Raw genomic sequence first — 10,177 nt, 5'->3', positions numbered from 1 at the left:
AATAATTCACATTCTTCACTTGATTTAAACCTATTTTAACTACTTCATTTGTGTCACATTTTTTCATTTCTCTTGTTATAATGTGTATATTCAAATTGTTTACTTCTTATGTATATGATATTTTTGTTGTAATTATAAATATTGTTTGTTCTGTAGCTCTGAATTACTGATGATGGAATTCTGATGATTCTGAAATGTTTAATAAATGCTTCCTATCATCACATTCATTTTGCTTTATCATGAAATTACTGAATCAATAATTGATATAAACAATGATTTAGCTAAACGCTTATAATTTAAACTTAGATTCTATTTAAAGCAGAAAATCAAAAGGTTTTCAAAACACAATACACACTTTTTCTGGAAGATGTGCTCATGATGTAAAAATGTATTAACCATGGAATTTAAAACTGAAGTTAAAACTAGACACAAAATACATGTATTTGGACTGGCAGGAAATCATATATGTTGCCTAAACAATGTCACTATAGATAAATCAAAACATAATTCATTAGTTGCAATTTAATCACACATTCAAAGTCCATCTGAAACAAAAGTGACAAAAAGTGTTCAGAGGAATGTTGCATATAAACAATTAATTCAAGCTTATCAGGCAAAGTAATGATTTTAGGATGATTAGAAAGAATGTAAGATTTTTTAGCCAAATAAGACAATTTATACAAGAAAAATATGTAAATTATTAGAAATTATCCATACTCAATGTATTTGCATCCAGATGTAGTCAGAGAGTTAACATTTTCCTAATCAGAAAATGTATTTCTAATAGATATCTCTTCACATAGGATAGCTAAATCCCTCGTGTGTCTGCCTGTGAGATTTGCATGTCACTAACCTTAAGCTAACTCCCACAGAAAATGCATGTGTTTATTGTGAACCATGCTGATGCATGAAGACATAATCATGCAACAACAGCCCTCCACGAAAAGGAGGTCAACACAACCTCTATACTCAGTAACTCATCTTGGCTCTCTCAACACAGGCTATGTCAATTTGTTCTTGTTCAAAGTCTTTATAGATTTGATACTACCAACTTTAAATAATAGTACATATATCTTAATGAAATTTGGCAGTCTTTCAGTAAACATTATAAGTCTTTCACATACAAAAAAAATCATATTTTTTAGGGAAGTACTTTTAATAAACTAAAAAAAAAATTTGTCCATAAATATATTGAGTATTTGCTTTGAATAGTCCATGTGAAAAGTGATTTTCATGTTAAGATTAAAAATACTTGTCTTCATCTCAAAAATCTCAAATTTCATTTGTGTAATCTCTAAACATCCTAAATGCATTTCAAATATTTGTTTTCAGTAAAACTTAATATTATATCTGTTATTTTCTCTACCCTAACTCTATACATGGTTGGTCAACTTGGCCAACCTCGTAACCCTCAAAATAAAATTGAAATAAATGTAAATTATCTTTTTTTCTTTCTGGTATAATATCAAATTGCAACATGAAACTACAATCGTTTATCTTAAGTAGCTTTAAACTCATAACAGTACACATCTATTTATAATAAATTTTATTGTTTTATTGCTCTTTGAACTATGTCTAACTACTATTTGTGTCATTATAAGTTGTAAATCACTTGAGGAATGTGGAGGTCATGTTACGCTATCGAATTACCTTACCCATGAGCTGCTCGTATGCATGGCCCATGAAATATTTTTATATTATTATTGTTGTTTATTTTACCTAATATAAACTTAACTAACCTAAAGAAATCCCTTTTCTTACATTTTAGTTACTTTTATAATAATAAATAAAGAATAAACATGAAAAACAAGAAATATAGTACTTACTCAAGTATTCTTATTTTTTGCTGTTGACTATTGATGACACTTAACCCTACCTTTTTTATACTAATGGTAGTAGTGCATTAAATAATTCTAATTATAATTAAATAATGTGCCAAAGAATATAGAATAATAACATGCAAAAAGCAGACAATTTTCCTTAACAGTCACAATTTTTCTTGCTTTCTAACTATGCAACAAGAAGGTTATAAATTCATCCAAACTAGTCGTTTCCTTTCCCCTAGGAACGAAGTTTGTACTACAAGTGAAACTGACAATTATCTGTTCAGAACACAATGTAATATAACACTTCATTTGATAGATGAAAACCTTGGCTTTCTATTGGTTATAGGTAATACATAATTAAATGAAGAGAGAACTATTAAGAAATCCTGAAAGAATGGATGTGACTGGTGGGTGTGGCAGGAGGGGTCTGATTTTCATTTATTTTACCAAACAAAATTGAAGGATATAAAAATTATGGTTTTTCTGAGTAATGACTATTTTATGGTGAGTAATTTACATTTAATTTCGTAGGTACTGGAGGCGTTATCACTGTTCTTGTTTTTCCTGACTTTTATTAGATAATGATCCTGACTGTAACTGACCTAAACTATATATTCTGCAGCCTTAAAGTTTGAATACTTGCATGTGCCTGTTGTATGCTATAGGCTTTGGGATAAGCATCATTGTTAGATTTAATGATGGTCTTTAGCCTATACCACTCAACCGAAACAAGAAAGTATAATTCCTCAATGAAATTATTTTCTAAAATTAAGTAATTATTCTATGTCTGACTTTGGATACAACTTATATTTATTTTTTTTAGGTTCTGATTTCTATTGAATGTTTTTATTTACAACTTCTGATTTCATTTTATTACTTCCAGACAAAGAAGATAATTTTATCACTCAGGGCCAAGAAAGTCTTAATTCACATACAGTTAACTTAGTTAACCTACATTTTAACTCAATAACAACGACGTGCTGCAAAGTGCAACATGTTATGTAACTTTCATTATATTTCATTCCAAAAATCAAATGAATGAATAAAATTGTTTAAAACTTGACATGAACTTTCATAAAAGTATGTGGTTGAGAAAAATATTTAATTTTGGTGTTATCTGCTACTTCTAATAAAAATTCGTTATTTAAACAAAAGCCATGTCGCTGCATTTGTTGGCTCACATTCAAAGTTTTATTGAACTACTATTACATGAATTTATGTCTATACGTTTGGTATCAAACTGTAGATTATAATTCAAATTTTAGTATTATACATTATTCAATTTCTTAACTTAAAAGTATATGTTAAAAAAACATTGATTTTTGTGTGTAATGTGGTATGTTGAATGCAGCACTGGTTCAAATTAGATGTTTGTAATGTCAAAATACTAAGTCTATAGTTTTGTATGAATTAGGAACTCAAATTACCGATATCTACAAGATAGAATATATAATAAGAACCTCTTATCTATTCTTTTTGCTAAGATGTTGCTCATGTAATAAATCAAATGCAGTAGCACCCTGCCCACCTCTTTCCCTTTTTGGAAATGCTCCCTTATATACATTTACTTCAAAATATGACATAAATAATCAATGGAAAGCTCAGAATGTCCCCCTAGTGGCTTTCTTAGCCATTTTAAATTCTGAGGATGCCATCTCTTTCTTTCGACCTTAGATTTCAAGGATGTAGGTTGTGTCTTTAGTCTGCTCAAAATTTCATATTTTTTTAGACCCAAATACAGCTTAGTTACTAAGCTTGATAAATTATAGTGGAATTCAATGGTATTAATATAGTAATTTATGACTTTTTGATTATTCAACTGTATATATAAAACCTAGAAAAAATGATTTCGTTTCATATCCTCCACGTGCAAAATTTTAAAAGGCTTAACAACCTATGTCAAGCAGCAACTGAGTACAAAAGTCATAACTAGAAGAGATAATTGTTTGCTTTACCTCTTTATTTACTGTTATATGTTTTAAGAAAAATAAGCTTAATACTTATTTCTAAACAGCAATGATCTATATACATCTATAATGTAAAATAATTGAAATGTGACTATATTTTACAAAATACTAGTCTACTAAAACACAGCCAAGACAAGTCACTTTGTAAAGACTAAACGTCAGTTTTATATTATTGGATACAGTAACATGAGTGCATGTGTGCTTCATCATTGTAACTTCTCTATTGTTAGCCAGGCATGGTTGAAAGGTCAGTATTATAAAAAATAAATATATTTTAATGTAAAATGTTATGAGATTTAAGCTATTTAGTCAAAACATTTATGTTTTCGTGTTGTAATTTGTTGTAATTCTAGAATGAAAGAGGCATAATTTATATTTATTTCCTAATTTTTATGGTAGTTACAAATCTACCAAACAACCTATACAGAGATTTGTTAGTGAAAATAACAGATAAAATATAAAGTTTTTTCTTAAAAAACGTTTGATAACTATCTGGACATTATAAAGATTTCGCATGTGAAATTTGAAAATTTTCTGATGCATAAAAGTATTTTTAATCTTAAAATAAAAAAAAGGCATGATAAAAACATTGCTTTACAAACCTTAAGACTTAATAAGAGAATTTGATATTTTGCATATGATAGCATTGTAATGTTTACTGATACTCTGCCAAATTTTATTAACATACGCTTACTAATATAAAAGTTATAGCATGAAAACTATAACAAACACAAAATGGGCATTAGGTGAGTCCCAGGGAACGAGCCTGTGCTGAAAGAGTTAATGTAGTTATTTGCACTTAACACTCTGAGTAGTTGCCCTACAAGGTTATTTTCATTTTGAGTATAAAAATATTATTTATTATCTTACAGTATTCACAATTCACTTGCATAATCTTTAGGACCTCCTAAATGATTATCAAGTATTTTAAGGCAAATGTTTATGTTTTATTTTACATCTTACCATATCACTAACTCTAGCTATTATCATCAATGTACAGTGCAATGAAATGCTTAAAATTAAGAAATTGAAATATGTGCATATCTTTTAACTCTTCGTTGAACAATCATAAAATATCTTCTTTTGGTCATGTGTGTAATAATATGTCTATCTTTTCGCTTAGTTTATTTTTAATGTTTTACTTTCCTTTCCTGTTCTTTATCTTTGATTACTTATGTCAATACACAACAATAGGTACCCATGGATGATATAATATTAACATTTAGTAGAGATGGTTTTAGCCTCTAGCAAAATGTTGTTTGCTCTTACTAACTTTACGAAAGCTGGTTGAGCAAAGCATAGAATATATTTAAAAAAATCATTAATCATTTTAATTATGATTTTGAAAACACAAATAATACATAACCAATTAAAACATAAAATTAAACCAAAATGCAATTTAATTGTCTATCAAACTATGTATAAGGCAAGAAAAAATAGCCAAGCACTAGGGACCCCACTCTCAAGAATATACTATCTCATTTCTAAACAGATATATATTTCTACATTTATTGTTAATTTAGTGACATTCCAATGGGAAACCTGCTATTTCTATTGATTTTAACATGCCATTCAACTTAAAACTGTCAATTAGCAACACAGCTTCTACTTTGCAAGTGAGTGTGGCTTATCCTGAATAGAGGAAATTTTACAAACATTTCCCCTAGGGAAATGTTCTTAGAAGGAATTACATTACTGGTAAACAACCTCTTATACTGTACTTTTAACATATGCATGGAATTGTTTTCATTACACCAAAAGTTTTTTCTATACCAACTCTTAAGATTGAGAATCATAACTGCAAGTGTGTAATGAGATATCAAAACTCAAATTTTAAATAAAATTTTAGAGGTTTCTTTTGAAATAAAGGAATAAAACTTAGATAATATAAAACTTTGAATTATGACATACTTGATAATTTTATTAAAATACATTGACAGTAAAATGGCAATAGTAACATGTGCGCAAAAAATGTTTTAAAAATGGCATCATCATTATAGGGTTAAATGTAAGCAGCTATATTTATGTTGTTTCAAACATGGTGATATGAAAATGTATTAAAAGAAAGAAATAGTGAAAAACAACATGGATGTGCTTGATATATTTTGTGAACCTTACTCACAATATTGGTGTGTGTTCCTACAGCAATCCTCTAAAAGTACCATGCACATATATATATATATACACCTCCCCTCTGCATCTTTTCAAGTAAATATATTTTACAATTTACTGTAACTTACCATTATGTTCAGTTTGATTTTCCTATTCTCAAGAGACAGATTACTATACAATGTCTTGCCTCTCTCCTTAGCTAGTGATAGAATTCCTTCATCATGTGGTAAGATGAGTACTTGTTCAAGTAATTGATCCAGATCATTTTCTTCAGGATCATATGTATTCCATAGGATAACAGAAGAGTCTTGAAGTGAGCACTACAAGCAATAATAACCAGAAAGACTTTTCATGACAAATGTGAAAGCACAATTAACAAAAAAACAAGTTTAAGAACATAACAATTTGAAGAATTAAGATTTAAACATGTATAAGTAAAATAACTATACAAAAACCGTCCAACTGAGCAAACATATGATACCACCGCTATTGATAACAGTTTCTGTTAGTGAACTTCTGAATGTACAGTGTAAAATATCCTATTTCATGAAAGTTAAAGAAATATTTTGCTTGAATTCACCTATACAACATTTAATGACTTCAAAAACAGCTTTTACAACAAAAATTGTGTTTGTGTGTGTGTGTGTAGTAATCACAATGAGTCTCCAAAAAGAGTCCAAAGTAGGTTAAAAATAATATTTACTTTCCTTGATCTCTTTTTCATCAGTAATAAAATGTAAATATTGACAACCAAATACACTGTTAATGTTTTCAAGAAAGTAAAAATATTACAATATAAAAGTGGTGAATAAGAAATTCCAGAAATGCATTTACTTCCACAGTTCTTTGTTTAGTATGCCAATATGACATACATTCTAACTATAACAATTCTTATATTTTGAAAAATATCTAGTTGAGGGAGTTTGCAAAATTCAGCCTGAGGTGTTACTTCCTATTGCTTGATTGGTTAAGAAACATATCTGCTATTTATGGTATAGCTGTACTGCATCTTTGTTGATCTTATGTAGTGGGAATACCTTTGTGATTGTCACATGGAACAGAGATACGTCCACATTCCACTGTCTGTTATTTGATTGAGTACTGTGAATGCAGTTTTGGCACTTTCAGAAGATATTCATTCTGAATTTAAGGAGAGTAGACTCATTTTTGTTCTGAAGGAATCAAGAATTGCTGTTGAATTTTCATTGATGTGTTAGCCTTTTATTCATTACATTACGGTTAAGTAGAATAATACAGTATAAGTAAGATAAATAGTTGAAAGTAGCTATGGGAGATGTAGATATGAAAACAGAACCATAAGGTGTTAAACCCCACCACCACCATCACTAAATCCAATGTAAAGCCACAAGTGCCTTGCAAGCACAATTGCTGGAACCTGCAAGAATGAGTGGCTCCAAGAAACTTAGAAATACAATTCCTTTATTTTGTGGTAAGAAAGATAATAACACTGAAATTTTTTAGATGCAATAGACAAAACATCATATACTTCAGACTGGAAAGATACATATACAGCTGAAATATAATATTAAGAAGAAGAACTGCAGGTGAGGAAAAAAAGGTTTATTAAGGAATACAACAAGTTAATGCTAGCTTGCAGCTTTTGACTATAAAGGGACAAATCTTAATAGAAGATGATCAATGCCTAATATGATCATGAGACAACTAAGTATGCTACCTCAACAAAGAGGTGAGTCTGTCCATAAATCTGGGAATAAAGTATACTAATTAGACAACAGGTGTTTGTACACAAAAAAAATGTAACTTAAGATAGTATTAACAAGCAGTAGATCTGTAACACAGAGAGTTTGCTAAAGAAGCACAGGGAAGAATGAAAATCATTATAAAAGCAAGTTAACTGTAAATATATTTTTCCTCTTAATTTGACCACTGTGGCTTGAAATCAGAAGTGTGTAAAGATCTGCAATTTATATATTAAGAGGAATGTGAGAGAAAAGAAACATCTGCAGTTAACTTGTTTTTATAACAGTTCTGGTCCCATTCATTTTGGAATATGTTGCTATTTTTTGGAAGTTAAATCATAGCATTTAAGAATTAAACCCTATAGAAGCAGTCCTTATGCTGCCCCTTCCCTTCTAGTTTAAGTTCCTAAAAAAGATGGCAAAATTACTTTCTATGTTGACTTTAGGAAGTTAATTAAGGTCATGATCAAGGACACATATACATTACCAAATATACAAGACACCATAAATTGCTTATTTCAGAGTAAGTACTTTTCGTCCATGCACTTGCAGAGTGGTTATTGGCAAGATGAGACCAAAGAAAAAGACAGAGAAAAACTACCTTTATATCAATTTAACTGAATGGATTTTGGTTTATGTAATGCCCTTCCAAGTTCAAGAGATAAATGGAAGTAGCATTATTGGGTTTATAAGATTCCACATGCTGCTATTATTTAGAAGATGTAATAGCTTAGCAACAGATTCATTCAACAGGAATTCAAGTTAAGTGATACACAACAGTATGATGGCAACAACAACAAACATTTGACACAAATGTGCATGGTTACAAATATTTAATTCTTGAATATTTCAGAATGTGCATATTCCCTCTTCATCAAGCTAAATTGAACAAGATAAAATATAAATTCAAAGCACCCTAACATTAATTTTACTTGTGAAAGTGAAAAAAATTATAAATTGCCCATTCTTGATATCAAAATCATCAGATTAGATAATTAGTTTACAGCATCTGTTTATCATAGGAAAACAAATACAGGATTACATACTCATTTCAATAGCTTTATCCTGATCACCTTTAAAAGTAACCTTAGAATCAATCTTTTCAGTAGAACATATAACATCTGTTCTGACTACCTCTCTCTTCATGCTGAAACAAGCACGTTACAGAACATTCTAATAAACAATTTTATTCAAGCACTAACATGTAAGTTCCTTTCTAACAAAACTGAACCCCAAATGAAATCATATCCTGTACACAAATACCTATTAAGACTGACCATCCCTTTTCTTAGGTAAACAAAGTTTCATAATGAAGTCACAAATTTCAAGAAGAAGTAAAACATTTTATCCACAGGTTAAACTATAAATTATATTTAAATCATCTCTGAAGATTCAAAATCTATTCAGATCTAAAAACCTATTACTGCATTTCTGGATTGTGTATAAATACACGTGGTGGCTGTAATTCTACTCACATTGGCAAAACTACTTGCCAATTACACCTGCAAACATATAGGAGTATCAAGCAGAACTGGTAAAAAATTATCAAATCCTCCAAACTTTGCAATTCACACACATAGTGAAAACAGCAAACACTCTACCTTGTTTAAAAAATTCACATCATCGGGATCATCCAGTATTGAACTTTTAATTAAAGAAAGTTTATCTATTATAAATGAACTCCCTTCAAATAAAAGCACAACTTCGCTAGAATTAAATCTCGTACAATATTGTTACAATTGTTGCAATATACTGAATGATGTGCACTGTTTAGTCGTGGAGATTGCACTTCCTTCTTGTGGTGAATCTAATGTGTTGTCTCTATTCTGTTTTTTTCTGGCAGCAACATCTTTTCTTGTTAGCACCATATTTTTAGGTAGCTCCAGCTGTTTTATAATGAAATTTCAGCTGCTGTTTGTGTGTAACAGACTTGCATGTTCTCACAATGTGCCCCACTTTGCAATAAACATAGCATCTCTTTCCTTTTTGTTGAGATTTCTGCTGTTGCTTCTTGGTGACAGACTTACACTCACTCCAATGTACTAGATTTTATTACAAACATAACATTTCTTTTCCCTTCTGTCACCTTTGACAGCATCCTGCTTCTGGTCAGTCATTCCTTGTTTCAACTTTAAGTGGTTATACTTTGATATGCCAATTATACTCCCTCAATGGGCTTCTATATGCTGTTCTGCCAGGTTGATCACCTCATCCACATCTTTTGGTGCTCTCTCCTTTATGAACAGTGACACATAAGTTGAGCAGGTGATCATGAGCTGTTCATGTATTAGTAGATCTGCCAGTACTTCAAAACTATTTTCACACTTGGCCATGTTAGGCAATCTTGTGAAGTATCTTCATAGATGTTGACACAAACTCCAGTGTCAAGTTTGACTTCTCTGAACTTCCAAATAAAGCTTCCCCAGTAAGTTCATAGAGTTTCAGCAATGCTACTTTTAACTTGTCATAGTCCATGGCATCTTGTGACGTCATGCCGGCATACACTTGTAGACCTTTTCCTGTGAGAAGTGGGTTGAGACAGACTACTCAG

General features: G+C 30.2%; 1 protein-coding gene across 1 annotated transcript in view; it reads right to left on the bottom strand.

Moving 5' to 3' along the window:
• Positions 1-485: 485 nt before the first annotated feature.
• The window catches only part of LOC106468685 (PDZ domain-containing protein 8-like), a 118,757-nt gene continuing 109,065 nt past the window's right edge, over positions 486-10,177 (bottom strand). The window contains exons 12-13 of the mRNA XM_022397050.1: positions 6,034-6,225; positions 486-545 (exon numbers count right to left, since the gene is read on the bottom strand). Of these exons, the coding sequence (XP_022252758.1) occupies positions 486-545; positions 6,034-6,225 (252 nt within the window). The remainder of the gene's footprint in view (positions 546-6,033; positions 6,226-10,177) is intronic.

The sequence above is a fragment of the Limulus polyphemus genome, unplaced genomic scaffold, assembly GCF_000517525.1.
Source record: "Limulus polyphemus unplaced genomic scaffold, Limulus_polyphemus-2.1.2 Scaffold3112, whole genome shotgun sequence".
Lineage (NCBI taxonomy): Eukaryota > Metazoa > Arthropoda > Merostomata > Xiphosura > Limulidae > Limulus > Limulus polyphemus.
This window is presented reverse-complemented; position numbering and strand designations above follow the sequence as displayed.